General features: G+C 42.0%; 1 protein-coding gene across 7 annotated transcripts in view; it reads right to left on the bottom strand.

The window, feature by feature from the left end:
- TNFRSF19 (TNF receptor superfamily member 19) overlaps positions 1-22,923 on the bottom strand; it is a 101,575-nt gene that overhangs the window by 61,012 nt on the left and 17,640 nt on the right. For 6 of the 7 annotated variants that reach the window (XR_005598013.1, XM_039537076.1, XM_039537093.1 and 3 more), the window contains 3 exons: positions 20,203-20,305; positions 18,334-18,444; positions 3,087-3,265 (listed from right to left, as the gene is read on the bottom strand). Coding sequence is in view for 6 of the 7 variants with exons in the window: in XM_039537076.1 (XP_039393010.1) it covers positions 3,087-3,265; positions 18,334-18,444; positions 20,203-20,271 (359 nt within the window). In the remaining variant the exon portion in view is untranslated. Of the gene's footprint in view, positions 1-3,086; positions 3,266-6,789; positions 6,872-18,333; positions 18,445-20,202; positions 20,306-22,923 lie in introns of those variants that run through there. The other variant, XM_039537101.1, reaches the window with a different exon arrangement.

Here is a 22,923-nt window from a genome sequence, read left to right as displayed (position 1 = left end):
TCAAGGAAACTTCTTGGATTAAATGTTTACTTTGATGTGACTAGCACACTTATGATCTATCTAAAATAACATGAAGTATTGATTGTACTGGCACCAGGTTGGTGATAATGTGATTGCCTACAAATCAGACAAATTTTTATATTTAGAAAACCCATCATTGATGCACCCATTAAAATAAAATGGATGCTCAACAGCTCAACAAAATCAACAGCTCAAAATCAACAGCTCAACAAACTAGTTTGATGCTGTGATATGAACAGAGGAAGCACACATTAGATAGAATAGAAGGATGTTAAAAGCCAGTATGCCACTGCAATACAGACCATTGCTGAAATGCAAAACTCAATTCTCCTTAACCATAGGCTAAACCATTTAGCTAGTTATGCTTTGCATAGTCTTTAAATTAGTCATTTTTTGTTATGCTTAATTCCTTTCTTCATTTTCTGTATTGAATACATCTCATATTATTTAAACAAACTGGAATTGTTGTTGCTTAGGCATTGCTAAGTGTTCCTAGAGGAAGAAAACTCACTTCTGGATTCAGGATAGAGGTAAAAGTTTGCACACTCTCTCAAAGGCACAGGTAGCCCATGTCCAAAAGGTGCTAAAAATGCCTGTAGTTGGTATGGGTACATGTGAAAACCTAATTAGGAGCCCTTTAGTGATGGAATAAAATACATGACTCATAGGTAGGACAATAATCTGAATTGCTATACAGTTGCCAAGAAGGAATAAAATGGTGACTTAGTCCTTGGCACTTATTTATTGTATTTATTATGGTAATGCCTAGGGTCACCAATCATGAATCAGGATCCTGAGGTAGTAGGTGCTGTAAAAACAAATCACAAAAACAGCCCGTCACAGATAATTTACAATCTAATTTTACAAATTGATGAGACAGATTGATAGTGTGGGACTAACAAGATGAGACAAACTCAGCAAGGTCTGTGAAATAACCATAAGTCCCAGTTTGTCACTTGTTTAGTTAAAAGGAGATTTGCAACACTGATGCCATATTGATGAATTGATCTGTTCATTTATTTGACCAATCATCAGTGAATTTTGTCCAAATCCCTTAATGTTCAATAGTTGACAACCCCCAAGATCACGCTCACTGCTTCATCAATTTAGTGTAAGAATAAGGAGGATTGAGCACAAGCCATCACCACCAGTCTTGAGTTAAAAATAATAAATACGAATAATCAAGGCTGGGCAGTGACCTTGGGGTAGTGGAGGTAAACAAACAAATATTTTGGCCAGTGATGAAGAAAATAAATCAAATGTTTATAAATTTGTGACCAACAGTCCTAACAATCTTCTAGACTTAATGGTAGCTATGGAATGAATCTGTATACCATAAGAAATAGCACTGTGATCCTGCAAAGACTTATACATGCACTCAACTTTACACACTGAGTAACTGCATTGATCTCAATGGAACTACTCACAGTGGGTAAACTTGAGCATGTAAACAAGTCTTTAGAGGATCAGGACCTAAATGATTAACATTCTCAGCTGCTATAATGACCACTTATAACTTATCAAACTTCACTCCAGACACTGCCTCAAGTTATACTGTATTGGGGTCGGGGAAATAGGGCACAAACAAGATGGGCCCCAACCCAAGTCACTAAAGTTAACAGGACTCTTTCAACTCATTTCAAGGGATCAGGTCTTATAAGCATAATTCAATCTCTCACTGTTGTGGCCATTATTTTTCAACACTCTGTCGCTGTAGACTGAAAACTTCTTGGGAAGGGAATCTGTAGCTTTATTACTTTGTAAAGCACAATGCATATAGATATAAATAGTAAGTTTTACTCCTTCTTGGTAAGATTTTCAAATGGGTACTCTAGCTGAATAACACAACCTATTCAAGTCCCATAGAAATCCTATTTCTAGAGACCATGAGAATTAGAACTAGAAATGAGTACACCTCTACCCCGCTATAACACGGTCATGGGGAGCCAAAAATCCCTACCGTGTTACAGCTGAAACCCCATTATATTGGGGTAGGGGCGGCAGGGCTCCAGCGGTGATTTAAAGGGCCCAGGGCTCCCCGCAGCAGCTGGTGCCCCAGACCCTTTAAAGCACCGCCTGAGCCCCGCTGCCACAGCCCCGGGGTAGCAGTGGCAAGATTCCAGCAGTAATTTAAAGGGCCCGGGGCTCCCCACAGCAGCCGGAGCCCTGGACCCTTTAAAGTGTCGCCAGAGCCCCGCTGCTACCGTGCTATACACGAACCTGTGTTATATCGGGTCGCGTTATAGCGGGGTAGAGGTGTATTAACTTTCGATCAGGATAAGAAAATATAAAGATTTAGTTCTTTCTCACTTACATTAAACCATTGCAGGTAATTCACAGTACACTGTGTAAATGATATCAATATTAGTGACTATACGCATTCATAGGACCAAATTGTGCCTTCTGTGGTAGGTGACATCCCATTCAAAGTCAGGAACACAGCATTCACACTGAACACAGAATTTATCTCCCTATTATCAAATCTTAGGATGTAAAAACCTGATGATTAAACAAATTTAATATTTTTCAGAAGTAAAATAATATATTCATAAATATCACAGTGATAATGAGACCTGTAAGGGTTAACCCACAGATGAAGTTTCAAGATTAAAGAGGTTTCATCAGAATTTAGAAAATATTTTGACTTCAGTGTTGGGGTGATAATACATTTATAATAATTTTTAAATTGGTTTGGAGAGGTAAGAGGAAGAAGTCAAATTGGAACTTATTTGCAGTTTGGAAATGTCTAATCAGATGTTGAGTTCTTTAAGAAATAACAACAGTAATAATAATACCTAGCATTTTATCGCACTTTATGTATTCAAAGCACTGTACAGACACTGATAATATTATTATCCCGATCTTACAAGTGGGAAAACAGATAGATAAGTGAAGTGATTTGCTCAGGGCCATACACTAAATTGTTGACAGAGTCAGAATTAGTACTCTGGGTTTTCTGATTCCCAGTTATGTACTAATTTCTCCAGATCACACAAACAAGTAAATATTAATGCAACTTGTTTTAAATTTTGTATTTCAAGTTTCATCTACAGAAAATGACTTACCCTGGTAAGCAGTCCCCACACACTGCATTGCTGGTGGCAGAACAGTTGGACTTCTGAAACCGGTTAACTACTGCACAGTCCAGACAAGGTTTGCACTTCTGAAATCCCCAGTCCTCCTTGAATCTGTTTAGCCTGCATGTCATGCACTGTGCATCCTCCCCATATCCAAAACCGCATTCCTGCAGGGATTAACAAGCAATAGCAAGCTATTCAAACATTGAATGTGTGAATAAGGAGAGACTTCTGGGAGTGTAATTATTACTGAAAGTTGGTCTTTCTAGAGACAAAAGCCATCTTTTCGGCAAGTTCAAATGTGTCTTCCACTGCTAATAATCTCCCTTACTTCTATAAGTAATACTGAGTCATCCATTTTATTTGAGAAACCACTGAGCATTTCAATGATAATGGTCTTCAGGGACTCCAACTGCTTCATTACTAGCAGCTTATGGTAGAATTATTGAGCTGTCTGTTTTTTAATTACGCTGGTCATGCGAATGTGAAGAACCTGGGACGAATGCAGTATTTGGGCACTTATTCATTTACAAAAACAGGAAAGAAACACTTTGATATTAAGGTGCATATCTAAGGTGAACAAAGTTAATTGCTGAAGAGAGGACAAATCTTCAAAGGTTTAAAAGCTCTGTTGGCAAATACAACATAGGGCTAGTTAATGGACATAGAGAACAAGGGCTTGAAATGTTCATTACCCACTAAGAATTTTAGTAATTTAACAATCTCCTAGTTAACCAATAGTTTCCAGTAGAACCAGTAGTTCTCCTAAAAGAGAGTAGTAGGGAATGAGCGTTTCACAACACTGAGGAACTCGGAACAAAACTTAATGCAGCCACTAGATGAATTAAACTTGAGTGGATTCTGTGCTGTTTTTTGTTCTGGGGGATGTAAGAACAATCTACAAAATGAAATCCTTCCATCCCAACCAGTCACATCCTCTTAGCCACACATGGATACCTCCTCAAAGGGACAGAAACCACTATAGTACACAGGTGATGCTTTCTCAAACACCTCCTTTTCTCCTCAGGCATGGGGAGACCGTCAGTAGAATGGCCTCAGTACATACAAGTTTTAAAGACACAACAAAGACCCAAACTGTTTTGAGAGAGAGAGAAACAGATATTGTAAATGCACAATACTAAAAAACCCACCCCTTCTCCCAAAAAAACCCGTTACTTACCTGTTTTGTAACTATTGTTCTTCAAGATGTGTTGCACATGTCCATTTCATTGGTGATGTGTGCATGCTCAGCGCACTGAAGCAGTCTGTGCACTGGGTGTGCATGTGCCTACAGTGTAATGGACATGTGCAATCACTTGAAGAACTGCACATTTATAAAGATTTTTAGTCACAAACTAAAGGCCAGATTGTGCAAAAAGAGAGAGAGAGAGAGAGAGAGAGAGAAAGGCTTTGCTCCCCTAGAAAAACATTGGTGAATGAAAAATGGAATCCTTAGCACTAACCATCTAGACTGCCTGCAGACCTGGGCTGTGGCCACTAGCAGAGACACTGCGGAAGATTAGAGGATTCCGACTATTTTTTCTACCTCAGAAGAGATTTTTGTTCAACCGCTCAAGACATTGAACAAGCCCATCCTCATTTTCCCATTCTGTAGCAAAATTATGAGATCTGCCATAGAACTTTTCTTCAGCTTGCACGGAAGGGTACAGATGGACACACAGATATACACACAGATCTATACAGGATATAAACTGTATATTGTGTATTCATGTCATTTTATGTACCTATTTATTGTGCAGCTAAACATAATTTTGCACAAACAGCTGTTAAAATGTTATTTATATTGCAAAATCAAGCACTCAAAAGTTGTGAAATTCCACATTTAAGGTTGCATGGGCAACGATAGTTCTTGTTTATCCAGCCTTGCACAGAATGAGGGGGGGGAAACGGTATGTGAGCATATCATTGAAAGACTGTATCAAAATGCATACACACAAGGGGCACAATTTCAGACATCCACACAACCGTCAATATGGCATTTTCCATCTGGCCTTCTTCTCTCTCTCTCTTGACCCCCAGAGTTGAAGTAGATCCTGCACTGGAGGGAGGGTAGGGTATATAAATGGACCAACTGGGGCAATGTGCAGGTAGTGGCCCTGATTGCTGTTAGTGCTTCTACAGAACTTTTCAAAAGGTTCCCACAGATTTCCAATGGCCTTAGTCACAAGCTATGTGTACATCAGTTACTCCTGACGGCATTCTGCACCAAAAAAATCTGTACACAATATTTTAAAATTCTTCAAATTTTATTTGTCAAATGAATATGGAGGCTCCAGCAAGGCATTGGGGAGCACAGGCCACTGGCTGCACAGAGGTGGGAGATCACTGTGCAGCTCCCCCCCGGGACATGGACTCAGTGGTGAGGCTGCACCCAACCCTGACACAGCACAAGGACCGGACCTGCCCCAGAAACACCCTAAGGCCTTCCCCTCCATGCCAGGTGCACCAGGTGTGGGCAGGCAGGCTCAGCAAGGCAGGATCCAAGTATGGAGAGGCTTAGTGTGGGGGGGATGCATGTGTGGGTTGAGACGGTTCTGTTTGGGGCAGTCTGGGTACAGGCAGCTCAATGGGGATCTGGGATCTGGTTGCATAGGGGCTTGTTGGGGGTTTCTGGGTGCAACAGTAATGGGACTCTGCTGGGGGGTCCAGGTGAAGGTGGTTGGGGCTCAGCGGGGCAGGGGAGTGCTCTGGGGGTGATAACTTGGCAGAGAGGTGTGGGGAGCTCAGTGGGGGGTCCAGATACTGGGGGAGTGGGGCTCAGTGGGGTGGCAATCCAGGTACAGCTGGCTGGGGCTCGGTGAGGTGGGGATCTAGGTGGCTTGTCAGGGCGGTTCAGATGCAGGGGGAGTGGGGCTCAGCAAGGGGGGATTCTGGGTGTGGGTGGGTGAGGCTTGGCAAGAGGGTCTGGGTATGAGGGGGTCTGGATGCACATGAGTTAGGCAAATGGGGGAGCAGCTCCCCATACAGGGATCTTGGCCCCGGCAGCTGAGGAGCAAAGGGTGTAGGAAGAGGGGGGAGGGTATGGGGGAGATTGCAGAGCTTCCTGCAGCTGGGGGAGAGATCTGGGGATGGGTGTGATCCGGCCCCGGATGCTGTGCAGCGGAAGAGGAAGTCCCATCCTCCCCAGCCAAGCTAGGACTAGCAGCTGAGCCGGGTGCAGGGTAGGAGCCTCCAGACGGGTCTTCCCCAGTCCTGCCCCCTCCCCCACAGTGATTTACCTGTATACTGGCTGCCCTGGACACCCAAAATGTACTTCTGCAGAGGGTCGCATGACTGCTCTTGTGGCTTCCCTTTGCTTTCCCCGTCAGAAAGTCATTTTTCTGATGGGGAAGCAAAGAAATCTGCAGGGGACATAAATTCTGTGCATGCGCAGTGGTGTAGAATTCCCCCAGGAGTAATCCGTGTGTCCACAGAATCATACTTCAGTAGTATTTGTTAGAAGTGTTTGGGCCCAGTGCAAGAAAAAACAGGGTCTCTTCCCCAAGGAGCACATAATCAAACAAATATTAATAAGCAGATATAAATATGATGTAACGTTGTGACAAACAAACAACAAAAAACCCTCAATGAAAATGCCAAGTTAAAGCAGCTAGGACAGCAGGACAGGAGAGTGGTGTATCCAAAAATTACAAGTATTGAGAATATCAATTCATACACTAGTATAAGATACCTGAAATGGTGAGTTAAAGGTGGACTGCTAGCTTTATCTGAGAATTTTCTTTGTCACTTATCAAACACAGTGTAAGAGCAGTCTGTGTTAAAAAAAGGAAAATATCTCTGTAAGAGGTGAATTGGAATTGGTGGGATCAACAATGATTATCTAATTACTAATAATTAAAATTAACCCATTCTTATCTCTCATCAGAATATGTATGTTATGCTAAAGCTGGTTGTGGCAGTCGAGTTAAGATTGTGTTGGAGTTTCCAGCTCAAAGAGAGTTTTAAACCTTTATTTTGAACAAGTTTCATAAGAATCGTAAACAAAATATAGAATGCAAACTTTGAGTACTCTTTGACATAGGCAGCTGGTTATATTCTTTTGTGGTGTTCGAGCTCCAGCAATATTCAGGGCTGGGGGCTCTGCTCCACCAATATCTGGAGCTGGGTCTCTCCCCCAGCCCTGTCTGGAGAGGGCCCCGGCCCCTGTGGGTCTCCCCCGCCACGTCCACATTTTGGTGTGCTCTGCAATTCACCACCTCTTCCCTTCCCCCCCTTGTCTGGATAACTTCGATTGTCCAGTGCTTTGTTTTCTTATCAAAAAGCTTTGTATTTCAATGTTCTATAGCAAAGTTTTACTATTAATGTTCTCACTTTATTATCTCTATTTGGGGTCCATAATTAACTCTTTTTACTTATATTTCCTCCAAGGGGAGGGATAGCTCAGTGATTTGAGCATTGGCCTGCTCAAACCCAGGGTTGTGAGTTCAATCCTTGAGGGGTCCATTTAGGGATCTGGGGGTAAAAATCTGTCTGGGGATTGGTCCTGCTTTGAGCAGGGGGTTGGACTAGATGACCTTCCAACCCTGATAATCTATTATTCTATCTCAATCCCTGCCTGGAAGAAAGCGGGGCGCACCTCTCCCGTACCTGTTTGTGCTGCCGGAGTAGCACATTCCTATGCAGAGCAGCTTCTGGCAGCATCTGCTGCCCCAGGGTCCTAGTGCCCCGCATCTGCTAATGGCAGGGCAGGCTGCCCTTCCACCTGAGCCTCTCCAAACCCTCTGCCCCAGCCCTGTTTATATTCTCATGCACTTCAGAACACACTTATTACTGACCAAGGTCACAAACCTGAACAACAGAAAGCAATCAAGTTTGAGCTGCTGCACGCAACCCCTCCCTAATTTTTCAAATAGGTTAACAAAGGGTATGTCTACACTGCAATAAAAAACCTGTGGCACTGAGTCTCAGAGCCTGGGTCAGATGGGTCAGGCTTGGGCTGCAGGGCTAAAAACTGCACATAGACATTCAGGCTCAGGCTAGACCCTGGGCTGAGAGACCCTCCTCCCTTGCTGAATCCCAGACCAAGCCCGAATGTCTACACTGCAGTTTTACAGTCCCACAGCCCAAGCCCTAGTTCAGCTAACCCTGCCCAGCCACAGCCACGCTGCAGATCTTTTATCTCAGTGTAGACATACCCAGAAAGATTATGCCAGGCAGTCAGGAACAGAACAACAATCTCTATCATGGCAAACATACATCTTATCCACTCAGTTAATTACTTTCCAAACAGAATATTGAAAGCTCAAAGTCAGTTTCTAACAACTAAACTTACACTCTTCTCATAGAGCCAGGGACAGAATCAAGAATCAATTACACTACTACTGACTAGTAAATAGTTGGACAACCCAGTCAGAAAGTGTGTATCAAGTCCTCCTCTAGTGATTGGTTTGAAAAGAGATGAACAACTATTCCTGGAACTGGAAGCTCAGGTGACAGGGTCCTCATCTAGGCTCAAACCCTGATGTTGACTTCTATGGAGAGAGATAGTTTACAGTTGTATGTGGTTCACACAGCGAGAGGACATCTTTAGAACAGGTCTTCTACCTAAAAACCATGGTCATCTGTAAATCATGGTGTGAATCACCAAAGTACACGCATTTGCTTTGCATTTTGATTTCACACAATGGCTGGCTAAAAGATTGAGAGATATGCTTCACACTGGAAGGAACAGAGTACAGAGAGTGAGGAGGAGCAAATTAGACAAGTGGAGGAAGGGCAAGCCCCATGCTGCTGCAGCTGCTCCTGGCAGTTTCCAGATATCAATGAGAGGCTACTGCATATTACAGGAAGTGAGAGATGACAGACTCCTTTATGGGGCTTCCCTCCACCTCACAGGTTATGTTGGCACTGCTAAATATGGTGGGTTACTCTTGGTGCACTTACTTTCAGTAACCTCTAAGCAGGGATAAAATGTTTAGACCAGTGGTCCCCAACCTTTTCCAGGTGGTGGGCGCCGGATGACGAGCCACTGAGGACCGTGGCTGGTGGACAAGCACCCACCGAAATTCCACCGAGAAGTGGCAATGTCAACAGGCGTCGCCGCCGAAATGCCACCGAAAATCAGCAGCATTTCGGCAGTGACGCCTCTTGGTGACGCCGCTTTTCGGCGGCATTTCAGCAACAATGCCTCTTGATGACGCCGCTTTTGGGCGGCATTTCAGCACATGCTTGTCCGCCAGCCAGTATGAGGGTGCACATAGACCACTATGACAGTTTTGCATGGTCCATAACGAAAGTACTAGATGCTATTTGTCCCAATAGCTGAAGACAGTTCTGGCCCATAGTTTGAAGGCTGATCTGGATTGTATTGACTATATTGAATAGGGCCATGAATCTGTGCATTGGGAGGTAGGCTCTTGCCGCTATTGAATCGAAATGAGCTCTTATGAATTCAAAGTTTTGCACAGGGGGTAAGGTGGATTTTTGAATGTTCAATTGCAGGCCCAATTGGAGAAAAAGGTCTATGACCTTGCAAGTACTGGAGATCATCATCTCCAGATGAAGTGTGAGCAGGATTCGTAGGTACTGAGTGAGAAGAGGTAATACTCTTCTTGCCACCTCACTCTGTTCATGGTACTGATGACCTCTTGGAGCCTAGGACTTTATAGCCTTAGGTTTAACCATGCCCTTGGTACCAGAGGAACCAGCAGCCTCATGGGTATTGGGTCAGAGAGCAGTTCAAAGGGTGGACCTGTGAATGTTGACAGGACAAAGTGGAAATCCCATTGAGGCACAGTTATAATGCCCAGTGACAAAGTCCCGATCAAGCACGTCATAAGTCTCACAGTAGCCAGGTGTGTAAAGACAATTGTCCCTCTGCTGGAGGAAGGCATTAATTGCTACTAAGTGTACTTGCAGCAAATTAAGGGCTAGACCTGAAGTTTTTAAGAAGAGGAGACAGTCTAGGATAACTGGAATACCTATGGCATCTAGTGATTGTTGGTGGTGACATGCCCAGGCCAAAGCACGCCACCATTTAGCCAGGTAGTAGGCTCTAGTAAAACACTTTCTATCTTGGTTAAGGATTTCCTGAACAGGTGTGAAACCTGAACATTCTATTTCTGACACCCATCCAAATACCGGAATGAGCCAAGGTTGGGGTGCTTGATCTTGGGGTGCTTGACTCCACCTGAGTTAGGAGAGCCTGAAATGTTGTGGATCCTGATAGGTGAGCACGTGGGCATCACTGGGAGTTCCATGAACCAGAAATGTCTGGGCCAGTTGGGTCCTAGGTGGCTCTGTTGCAACTGATCTTCCAGAGAAGTTGCAGTAGTAGAGAGATGGGAGGAAAGGCGTACCTGAGACCGTCCATCCAAGGAAGCAGGAGAGTGTTGCCCTGGGAATCATGGCCTATGGCTTCCCTGGGGCAATACATGGGAAGCTCTTTATTCATCTAGGATGCAAAGAGGTCCCATAGCAGAGTTCCCCATTGTGTTGGTTAGAACCATTATGTTGGTTAGAACTGTGATGTGGATCTCCCATTTGTGGTCTGCAGATAAACTTCTGCTTAACTTGTCTACAAGGGTGTTGTGTACACCTGGGAGATATGCGGCCTGTATCGTAATGTTATTTCTGATGCACCAGTTCCAAAGTCTGACTGCTTCTAGGCATAGGAGACAGGCTATTGCTCCTCCCTATTTATATACACCATTGTTGTGATATTGTCTAATATTACCTGTACATGGAGCAAGTGTATGAGGAGAAGGAAGGTCTTGCACACAAGACAAACGGTTCTCATTTCCAGAAAGTTTATGGTCCAGGTACCCTGAGCAATGTGGAGGTCCAGGTGAGTGTCCCACCCCATAAGGGAGGAGTCTGTCAGGATGGTGGCCCTTGGGCTGAAACATGTCCCCACCAGGATTTTGCTTGGGTTGGACCACCAAGCAAGGGAGGTGAGAACTCTGGTGGGAACAGTCATGGTGGGAGCCAATGCGATTCCTGTTTCGTCATAAGGTGGAGTGTAGCCAAGTTTAAAGGCACCATAAGTAAAGTCTGGCGAATGACTTAACGTAGGTGCATGTGATCTAACAGAGGAACACTGGCACACCACAGTTTGTGGTTTCTGGGTGATGCAAGGGATAAAGTTGCACATCACATAAAATCTGTCTGTGCAGAGAAAGGCTCTTGCAGAGGCTGAATGCCGCCATTCTCCTACAAAAGTTATTGTCATAGTGGGTGACAAAACGAACTTCCCTGCATTTATGCGACAGCTAAGGTAGCAAGAAGGTACCAAAAAGAACCTGCAGCTGCTATGACTTCCTAGTGAGATTGGCCTACCAGGAGCCAGTCACCCAGGTATGAAAACACAGTATAGCCCTGATGTTGCATCTGGGTTGCTACTACAGTGAGAACTTTTTGTGCAGGTATGTAACAAGACTAAAATGGAGGATGTGAAACTGGTAGTGCTCTTGGCCAACCATGAGTAAAAGAATAAAAATAAGCTATAAGCAGTTTTAAAAGTTGGTTTCGCATACACGGTGTAGTAATTTTTGTTAATACTGAGAGCTACAATTCTATTTAAAAAGGGACCACTTCAAATCACATTTGTCTCATTTTTTCCCCCAAACCTACTATTTTTACAAGTTAAACTACAATTACCGGAGCTCAAATTAGAGGAGAAAAAGGTTTTTTTTCCAGTTTGCTTACTCAGTACATTTGAAAGCACAGTGTAGAGTCAGTTCTACAATTGCTCCTGTACTATTGTATACTTGCAACTGCTTGACCATAGATAAAGATTGCAACTGAGTTTCCATTTTTAATTCTGATTTTAGCTTCACTCTGAAATTCATGAAAAGACTATATTAGTCTTCATATGGTGTGACAGAGGTCCGACCTGGTCTCCGTGGGTTCCGTGCTTCCAGGTGGTTTATGCTACCCTCAGAGGCTCACTGTGACTCTCCATGTAGCACTTCTCTCTCTAGGGCCAGGGTTACAGTATACTGAGCCTTCTTCATCATAAGCCAGAAAGGAGGTTGGTGAGAGAACTCCCACAGTCTCTGTTGTTCCTACGGGCTTATTCAAGAACAGTGTAGCTTCCTGTACTGACAGGGGCCTGTCTTCTCCTCCCAGGAGGTGTTTCTGTAGTGGCGGGTTAGGAGGAACCCGAGCCCACCCTCTACTCCGGGTTCTGGACCAGGGACCCTAATGGCAGCAGCTGTTGGCAGCCGACCTTTCACTGCCAGAGCTGCTACACTTCCCTGGGCCACTTTCCCAAGGCTCTCTCTCTTAATGCCTTCTTCATCCCTACCTTAGGGCTCCCTTCCAGTGGCTTGAGGGTGTCTTCATTACCCACCCATTCAGCCACACTTCCTTTTCTCTGTCTCCCTTTTCCTTTCCCCAGCCTGACCGGAGTGAACCCTTTTACAGTATCAGAGGGGCCTGAATTAGAGTTAGTGTTCACATTAGCTTAACAACCTCACTTGACTCTTTGCAGGCTAATTGGAGTCATGTGTCCACCCTAGCATGGAGCAGCCCCTGCTCTGGTCAGTCAGGGAACAGAAAACTGCTTTTCCAGTGGCCAGTATATCTGCCTTCTACTACTCTGCTGTACCCAACTGGCTTGGGTCCATCACAATGGGTAAGGTTACAGCTAGGTGCAGAGTAGCATACCTTTTCTACCAAATTTGAAGTATATTGGAAAAGAGACTGCGCTCTAAAATCAAAGATGTTCAACAGAATTCAATAAGTGTAATATGTTTTTGCCACTTCATAGATCACCCCACCACTGTAAAACTCTACTTTACTGGACTCCTCTTATTAAGATCTATGGCACAGCATCAAAGGTTACTTAATTAAAGTTAAATCTTATTGAGGAAAATAGAAAGGAGCATAAACTCAGGCAACAGAAGTGTAAAATATAATTAGGAAGGCCAAAAAAGAATTTGAAGAACAGCTAGCCAAAGACTCAAAAAGTAATAGCAAAATTCTTTATATCAGAAGCAGGAAGCCTGCTAGGGCCACTGGACAATCAAGATGTGAGAGGAGCAGTCAAGGAGAATAAGGCCACTGTGGAGAAATTAAATGAATTCTTTGCATTGGTCTTCACGGCTGAGGAACTGTCTCAGATCGAGGTGTCATTAGAGGAGGTTTTGGAACAAACTGATAAATTTAACAGTAATAAGTTATCAGGACCAGATGGTATTCACCCAAGAGTTCTGAAGAAACTCAAGAAATTGCAGAACTACTAATTGTGGTATGTAACTTATCTTTTAAATCAATTTCTGTACTAGATGATTGGAGGATAGCTAATGTGATGACAATTTCTCAAAAAGGCTTCAGAGGCGATCCTGGCAATTACAGGCCAGTAAGCCTAAACTTCAGTACTGGGCAAATTGGTTGAAACTATAGTAATGAACAGAATTGTCAGACACAGAGGAACACAATTTGTTGGGGAAGAGTCAACACGGCTTTTGGAAAAGGGAAATCATGCCTCACCAATCTACTAGAATTCTTCGAGGGGGTCAACAAGCATGTGCACAAAGGTGATCCAATGGATATAGTGTACTTCAGTTTTCAGAAAGCCTTTGACAAGGCCGCTCACCAAAGGCTCTTAAGCAAAGTAAGCAGTCATGGGATAAGAGGGATGATCCTCTGATAGATCACTAACTGGTTAAAAGATAGGAAACGAAGGGTAGGAATAAATGGTCAGTTTTCAGATTGGAGAGAGGTAAATAGTGATGTCTCCCAGGGGTCTGTACTAAGACCAGTACTGTTCAACATATTCATAAATGATCTAGAAAAAGGGGTAAATAGCGAGGAGGCAAAATTTGCAGCTGATAGAAAACTCCTCAGGATAGTTAAGTCCAAAGAAGACTGCAAAGAGTTACAAAGTGACTTCACAAAATTGGGTGACTGGGCAACAAAATGAAATTCAGTGCTGATAAATGCAAAGTAATGCGCATTGGAAAACATAATCCCAATTATACATATAAAATGATGGGGTCTAAATTAGCTGTTATACCTCAAGAAAGATCTTGGAGCCATTGTGGATAGGTCTCTGAAAACATCCACTCAATGTGCAGTAGCAGTAAAAAAAAAAAAGCAAATAGAATGTTGTGAATCATTAGGAAAGGGATAGACAATAAGACATAAAATATCATATTGCTTCTATATAAATCCACGGGACACCCACATCTTGAATACTGGATGCAGATCCGGTCACCCCATCTCAAAAAAGAAATATTGGAATTGGAAAAAGTACAGAAAAGGGCAACAAAAATGATTAGGGGTATGGAACAGCTTCCACATGAGGAGAGATTAATAAGACTGGGACTTTTCAGCTTGGAACAGAGATGACTAAGGGGGAATATGATAGAGGTCTATACAATCCTGACTGGTGTGGAGAAAGTAAATAAGGAAGTGTTATTTACTCCTTCTCGTAACACAAGATCTAGGGGTCACCAAATGAAATTAATAGGCAGCAGGTTTAAAACAAACAAAAGGAAGCTTTTTTTCAGACAACACATGGAACTCTTTGACTGAGGATATTGTGAAGGCCAAGACTATAACGGGGTTAAAAAAACAACTAGATACGTTCCCGGAGGATAGATCCATCAATGGCTATTAGCCAGAATGGGCAGGGATGGTGTCCCAAGTCTCAGTTTGCCAGAAGCTGGGAATGGGCGACAGGGGATGGATCATTTGATGGTTACCTATTCTGTTCATTCCCTCTGAAGCACCTGCCACTGGCCACTGTCAGAAGACAGGATACTGAGCTAGACAGACCTTTGGTCTGACCCAGTATGAACATTCTTATGAATCAGTGAGCTAATTTAGCTCATCACTCCAGAAATAAGATTGGGAAGCAGAAGCTGTCAGCCAGTGGTGGTGGCCAGCACATCCCTGCCGCCTGTGCCGCTTCCTGCAGCTCCCATTGGCTGGGAACGGTGAACCGCGGCCACTGGGAGCTGTGGGCGGTCGTGCCAATGTAAACAAACTGTCTTGCGACCTGCCAGCAGATTACCCTGATGAACTGCATACGGCCCGCAGGCCACAGGTTGCCCACCACTGGTGTAGCCACTGCACTTGGTTATGTCACTGTAAATAGCCTCCAGGAAATGTCCCACAATGTCCATCCTGGCTGCTACAGTCAGCATTCTGCTGCCCTGCACCCAGCTACACAGCTTCTGCCCCTCCCACTTTAAAGGCCCAGGAATTTTTGGACTTCCCACTTCCTTTTTACTTTGCATGGAGAGCTCACATCTCATCTTACCAGCTGATCACGGCAACTCTACACTGCAAATACTCCCACGTTTGGAGCACACCTGAGTTGTTGGATTTGCTGGTGCTGTGGGGAGAGAAGGCTGTGCAGTCCCAGCTCCACTCCAGCTGTAGGAACTTCAATACCTACAGTCAAATTTCTTGTGACTTGTTGGATAAGGGCTATGAATGGGACACATATCAGTGCTGTGCAAAGATGAAGGAGCTGAGGCAGGCGTACCAGAAGGCAAGGTAATCAAACATTGCTCTGGAGCTGTGCTGAAGACCCGCTGCTTCTATCTGTCTTTGGCGGCAACTCCACCTCCACCACCAAGAGCCCCATGGATATGTCGGCAGGGCTGGAGACCGTGGACTCAATTCCAAGGATGAAGTAATGGACGAGGATGTCAAGTAGGAGGATAATACAGAGCACACGGGAGGGTTGTCTGGTAGTGCGATGAGTCAGGAACTGTTGTCCACTCTGGAGGGATCTAGCTAGTCCCAGCAGTCCATCTCTGGTATGCATGATGCAGGAGAGGGGAGCTCTGGTAAGTGATCTTTTTGAGTTGCTGCTGCTTGGTTATATGAGGTAGAGCTGTCCTTTGCTTTGTTTTATGATAGAAGTGAGTGAAGGGATAGAAATGTAGAAGACTAGCTGTGTTTGCCTGTGCTTCACATTCCCCTTGGCAGCTATGCAGTGTGACGGAACAGTGCGTTAATGCACACCCAGATTTCATGGGAATCCTCCAGAGAGATCTCTAGGAAACACTCCTGGAGGTATTCACCAATCCTCTGCTGAAGGCTTCTTGGCAGAGCTACTTTGTTCCTTCCCCCATTGTAGGAAACTTTCCTGTGCCAATCAGCAATCACTTGTGCAGGGATCAAAGCAGCACCCTGGTGAGCAGCATAGGCACCCGATCTGAAGCTGCACGCATGTAGGAGATGCATCTTTAAATCCTTGCTTACTCTCAAGAGTGAGATATCAGTTTCAATGACCTCCGCCTGTGGAAAATGGTGGCAGAATTTACAATATTGATCCTAGTCGCCTGCAGTGATCCCCTTAAAAAAAACAGAGACTCTTTGCCCTACGTTGAATACCCCGCAGCCCCTGGGCCGAACTCACCATGTTTAGGGAATTCGCCGAGCTGTATACTTGCCAAGGGACAGTGAGAAAGTGGTTAATATTTTAAAAAGGTGCATTTTGCTATAATGATTCAGTGCTGTGCATGCACTAACAATCATGTTTCTATTTATTGTTTCTTGTGCTTCTGCAGATGTGGCCTTCAGAGGAACTGCCTACACACTGGTAGAGTGCCTCTGCCTGATAAGGAAGCAACCAAGGAGGAGAACGGAGGACATGTTTTGAGAGGTGTTTCAATCCTCAGAGGCTGAAAAACAAGAATGCAGGTCATGGAGAGAGACTTTAAAATAAAAGTATAAAATAGACAGGTAGGAAAGAAAGCAGAATCAGGAGCGAATTTTAATGGACCAGGAATGGATGATAAAAGTGCTGGAGGGGCAAATAGAGATGTTGAAATCCGAGACCAATCCTGCAAACATTTTCTCACACAGGGTCCTACTTCAATAAGACTACTCACATGAGTAAGGATTTGCAAGACCATGCACTAAAGCACACTGCCTCATGTGCTATATACACACATACACACAGGGAAATTCTTATTACAGTTGCTAGAACAGAGCTGAAAGAGGCTCCACATGGCCCCTGCGCCAAGATAAATCCTCGGAGATGGGGAATGCTGGCTAATCAGCACCCCTCCCCCAGCTGGCCAATTGATGCCAGAGACTCCCGGGGAAGGTGGGGGAGGAGCTGCCCAATGTCCCTCAGCAGGTCTCTCCCTCCCTCGCTGCTGGGACTGTTCTCTTTCACCACTGGCCCCATGAAGTTCCTCCACCCCTTGAGGCAGGTGGCTGGATATTGCAGCTGAATGCACTGGAAAATAGAAGAATTGAGGCAGCACTGTTGGAGGAACTGAGGCAGCACTGCTGGGGAACTCAAAGAATAGTGACACTGGGACTCAGGGACTGTGCAGGTCTCATGGACAGTGCTCTAAATCAATAAGTCAATTGCAAATTAAGATCCAGATACACCAGTACTCACTACTTGCTTTGTGTTATCATTAAAAGCAGCTATAAATAGGGTTTAACCAGCTAGTGGGAACCTGGCTGCTTTATGTTGTTTTCATGTACTGGTGAATTCACCTTTAAAAGTTAAATTTTTAAAACATGCTTTACAATTTATATATCTTATCTCCAAATCCATTGGAAATATCACATGGTAGCATTCTCTTTAAACAAGAAACCCAGTGTTTGTATTAAATTTTTAAAAACTAAGGAAATTCCCAGAGAAAAAGGATGTTAAAAACAGAGTTAGGTTGATAGAATTTATCAGTAATTTACAAGTAAAAAAATATTATAGAGATATTGTAACTATCCCACAATCAAGCATTATAAACTCAGGAAACCCAGATACAACGTTACACTTGAAAAAAATCCAAATGTGTTGAGATAAGAAATGCACAGGTAAGCAGGGCTTTGGAGCTGTGCTCTGGCTCCACTCCAGCTCCAGGCAAAAACCTGCAGCTCCACTGCTCTGGAGCTGTTCTGCGCTCCAGCTCCGGGCTCCACTCCAAAGCCCTGCAGGTAAGGCACCCAAACACTCTTATGCTGTAGTGCTATGAGGGAGAAAAAAATGAAAAAAATTCTAATGTCTTTAAAAAAATCAGTGTAGTGTTTATGGTTCCTGATTAAATTGCCTTAATCATTGCTGTTTGGGTATTGCATGGCATCACTACTTTCTGAACCATATAGGCTTGGGTTACGAATAGGAACTAAAAGTTACATACTTTTAAAAAAGGATACATGTGGACAACAAGCTGAACCCATAAAAGTTCTTTCATGCATAAACTGATATTGATTATGTTAACCATACGTGTAAACATATTTGTGGAAAAAAAAAATCAAGAAAGGGTCACATGACAGTATATCCCATACATACCTTTGACAGCTCCATTCCAGGTCCACACTGTTTGCACAGGATACAGTTTCCAGCATGGTCCCTGAACTCTTGCTCTCTACAATCCCCCGTCTCACAAATTACTTTACTCAACTTAAAAAAACAAAACAAAAACCAAATAGTTAAAAAAAATTAGCAATAATGCTTTATAGTTAATCTGGACACTTACATCTAGGCCAAATAATTGATTTTAAACACTATACAATCTTATAAAATTAATTAAAATAGAATGTATAATTATATCTACTTTAACCCAACACAAATCTTATTACTTAATACTACTTACAAATGATATTAAAATAATAATTTCTTATTTTAAATTCACTTTGAGAAAAGGTCTTTTCTGTAAACAAGATGGTTCAGTTAATTCTATCTCCCTAGAAATATCTTTCTAGAATATGGCCAAAATTTTCAAATATGGGTGTGTAACGTTGGGCTTCTAAATTCATATTGCCTAAATAATATGCCTAAATAAATGGCCTGATTTTCAAAAGTGCTCAACACCCAGCAGCTCCCACTGACTTCAATAGGACTTGTGGGTAACTGGTACTTTTGAGGGGAGAAAAAAAAAAGTCAGGTGACTTATTTAGGTGTTTAAATATGGTTTTAGATCCTAACTTTAGGCATCCATTTTTGAAAATGTTGACCTATATTTTTATACCTCTAATTTGTTCTAAATTGCAAGAGTGGGCTTCAGTTATTTAAACCATCTGTATATCTGGGTTTTGTAATCTGGGAAAAAGAATAGAATCTGTATATTTAAGTATACATTTTAAAAGAGATTTTCAATGGCACCCAGAGTTTAGGATGAACACTTCAAAAGTTTTTTTTTTAAATTTGCACTAATAGTCACACAATTATTTTCTTGCTTAATACATTAAATACACATAGAGATCCAATTTCTACTTTCCATGATTTCTGAGTACAGCTTCTGACCAAGCTAGAAACTACAGCTTTGATGCTGCAATCTGCACCACAAGCAGAAACACCAATACAGAGTCTCAGTAAAATCAGTAGGACCTTGCAGAGATGCAAGGGTCTCCATAAGCAAATCCTACTGCAGCATCAAACTCAGTACATTTACCATTCTGTCTCAAGCATACACACACTTTTTTGATTAAATGACTAAGGCCCAGTTAATCACTTTCATCAAAAGCACATTCTGGAAGATGATGTTGGTAGTCAGTCTAGTTCCAAGTGGAAGGGCATCCACATCACATCACAGTTGCCACTAAGTTATCACCCTGTTTGGTAGTTTCAGTAGTAAGGCCGAAGCATGAATCTGCTAGGGAGACTGAACTACCTTCATTCCTACAGATTGTCTCTCTGGGTCAGAGTTCAGGCACACTGATATGGCAGTGGAAGCTTGCATTGTTGCCAATTGTGCTCTTGCTGTTTTCTGCATAAATAAACAGGGTACTTGACTCCTATGCCTTAAATCTGGCACCTTGCACTGAGAGATGATCAATTATGTACTCATGCGTAACTCTGGGGATCTTGCTCCAACTTCAGAAGTCAATAGACTGACATGTTGCACAAGCACTATATTCATATATGTTTTATTTTGCGCAATCAAACCATCCTTCATGTGGGCATATTCAGAGAGAGGTGGATTTTTGAGGGGCAGACGAGTGGGATGGAAAGATGTGTCACATGCAATTTGAATAGAGTAATTTTTAAACTGGAAGAATGTATAACTAATTGTCATTAACAAATTGATATTCTCAAAATACTGCATTCTATATATTAATAGTTGTATTAAATATATATAAATTACTCCACCTCACTAGTTTATGCAATTATTTCCCAACATTCATGATGAAGAAAAGGAAGTTCTCATTATTTACTTACCAAATACACTAATAATAGTATAAGCATCTTCACTATTTTATCTTGTCTTTGTAATCCTTCACTGCCCATATCTTAGAGTTAAACCTCTCCCCCTTATGAAGAACTAAATCAAAAGAAAAAAAGAAAGTATTTAAAATCCCCAAGTTGGACAACGAGTTTACTTTGAATGTACTATTTATGTAAAATATAGCATTATGTTATACTTTGGTGTGCTGAAATAGATATTTGTCAACATTGCTCAAATGTTTCTGATAAATAATTCCTAAAACCCAAAATAATGACTACTTAATTTACAAATTGTGGATTTTTTGTTTTTAAAACAAATGGATATCTAGACAAAAGGCAATATATCATTTCAATTTCTATGCAAATTTTTCCATTCACTTCAATAAATACTTGGAACATGCACAGAACAATACAATCTTGCTGTTCAATTGAGAATGGAGAACATCAAGACTCATTGACAGAACTGTTTTCCAATCCATGAAGTTGACTTGAAGTCTGCTGCATACCTGGAAGATGCCAAGTAAATATAGGAAAATAGACATATAAACCAGTCTATTGATTTGGGGGCCTGATCCAAAAATCTATTGAAGTCAATGGGATTTGTTCAGTGGACTGCATCACATTCTAAGCAAATATTCTATGAAATTCAGAATAAATGATCAATTTGGTTACATCAGATAGATTTCAGTACACCACCATCTCAGAAAATGGATTAAAAAAATGAACAAGGAAAGAAAAGTATTAATATGTTTTTGGGAGGAGTAGAAAGCTGGGAGATAGGGGAGAAGTAGGAAAGGGGCACAGCTGGTTTTAGGGTTTGAATTTAAGCTTTCTAGAAGCTGAGAAGAAAACAGGTTCACGATTTGCCCATCCACAAACACAAAAGTTTTTAAGTGAAAAGATAACCTGGAACTAATTTTTCATTTCTGAATTTGGTAGTGAAATAGAACTATAACCTGAGTTTGCTGTGCAAAAATCTATATTGCAGCACACAAAAATGTAGAGTATAAGCCCTTTGTATGTAATTTGTTATTCTGTAAATACAAATGAGCAAGAATTCAATACTAATTTGCCCTTTCTTACTCTAGCACACTGTAACATTATTCCTTTTCATTTATCTGAAATGGAAATTAATAGAAAGCTTTAAACTAAATTATGTTTAAAAGCAAAATTATTGTGATTCAGTGTGGTTTTGTATTTAGGAGTAGAAATGAGTGACAAATGAGAGGAGGGAGGACAAAATACAGATGAAGGAGTTCTGAAAATCAGGAATAGTTGCAAAGTATGTGTTACAATACTAAACTGTCTATTAAAACAACTTTTGTTTTGGGGAAACAGTTTAATAACACAAGTGTAATAAAGCATCTGAAAAAAATATGTATGTACTTTAAAAGTTATTTGTATACCAATGTTAGGAGTCTGGGTAACAAGAATTGGAAATTCCCATGGAAGAGAAGAAATTTGATATATTTGGTATTACTGCAAGCTGGCAGGATGATTTGCATAATTGGAATATTAAAAATCACTACGTATGACCTGCTCAGGAAGGATTTGGTGGGTAAAAGAGGTGTGTGTGAGGGGGGACTTTACTTTAAAGACACCATTACCTGTTTTAGAGTTGTGATTCTGAGTTATCAATAAGATCTTGAATGCATATGTATCAATGTGCTAACTAACAAAGCCCAAGAGGGAGTACTGGTAGGGGTCTGTTATAGACCAGTACATTAAGCCAGAAAATAGCATGAGATTCTGAACATTATAGATTTTAATTTTCTAACATGAGATATTACACGCAACATGAGGTAACTACTGTGGACCTCATTATGACAACAAACATGAATTAATCACTGAACTAGAAGTTGGTGGTTGCCTGGGGATCAAGGATCATTCTCTGATTACACTCAATACAGGCAAACAGAGGACTGGCCCAGTATAAATACCTGGTGCTTCAAAAGAGCTAATTTTCCCAAACCAGTGAAAATTATGAGTAAAATTCATTGGGAGGAAAAATGTACACAGAAAAAAAATGAATGAAAATTGGAAGTTCTTAAAGAAGAAGTTTATTAAATGGCCAAAAAGCCATGATTCCACAATCAAGACAATATTGGCTAAAAGTCTAACCTGGTTCCAAAGTAAAGTGAAAGCTGTGTAGGGTTGCCAACCCTCCAGGATTGTTCTGGAGTCTCCAGGAATTAAAGATTAATCTTTCATTAAAGATTATGTTAAATATGAAACCTCCAGGAATACATCCAACCAAAATTGGCCACCCTAGATGTGACAGATATGGCAATTTCTTCCAATATCCTTGAAAAACTTTATTGAATTAAGTTTAAGTAACTTTGGAGTCCATTGCATTAAATGCAAAAGTTATGTATTATTGTGGGCTGGGATTGTATGCAACCTCATTAGGTGGGAGGATGTGATGATGTGAGCCCTGAGAAGTGGTATGAACATCAAAGGATTACACTGAATAATGTACCAGATGAGAACTGACTTTTGGGACAGAGTCAAGTAGTTTGCCTGGAGAATCTCTAACGGCAGGTGAAAGCAAATCCTCAACCTTCAGTTATACACAACCCAGTCTTTTGAAGCTATGTTCTGAGGAGAGGACCATTATCTGCTGATTACTTGTTCCTGGAGTCTCAAGATCAAAGGCCCAAGCTTTATAAAGGGAAGAGTAACTTATTCATGGGTGTGCTATTTCTGAGTTAAAGC

This window comes from Mauremys reevesii, linkage group 1 (genome assembly GCF_016161935.1).
Source record: "Mauremys reevesii isolate NIE-2019 linkage group 1, ASM1616193v1, whole genome shotgun sequence".
Taxonomy (NCBI): Eukaryota; Metazoa; Chordata; order Testudines; family Geoemydidae; genus Mauremys; species Mauremys reevesii.
The sequence above is the reverse complement of the archived record's forward strand: the minus strand, read 5'-3'. Positions and strand labels throughout refer to the sequence as shown.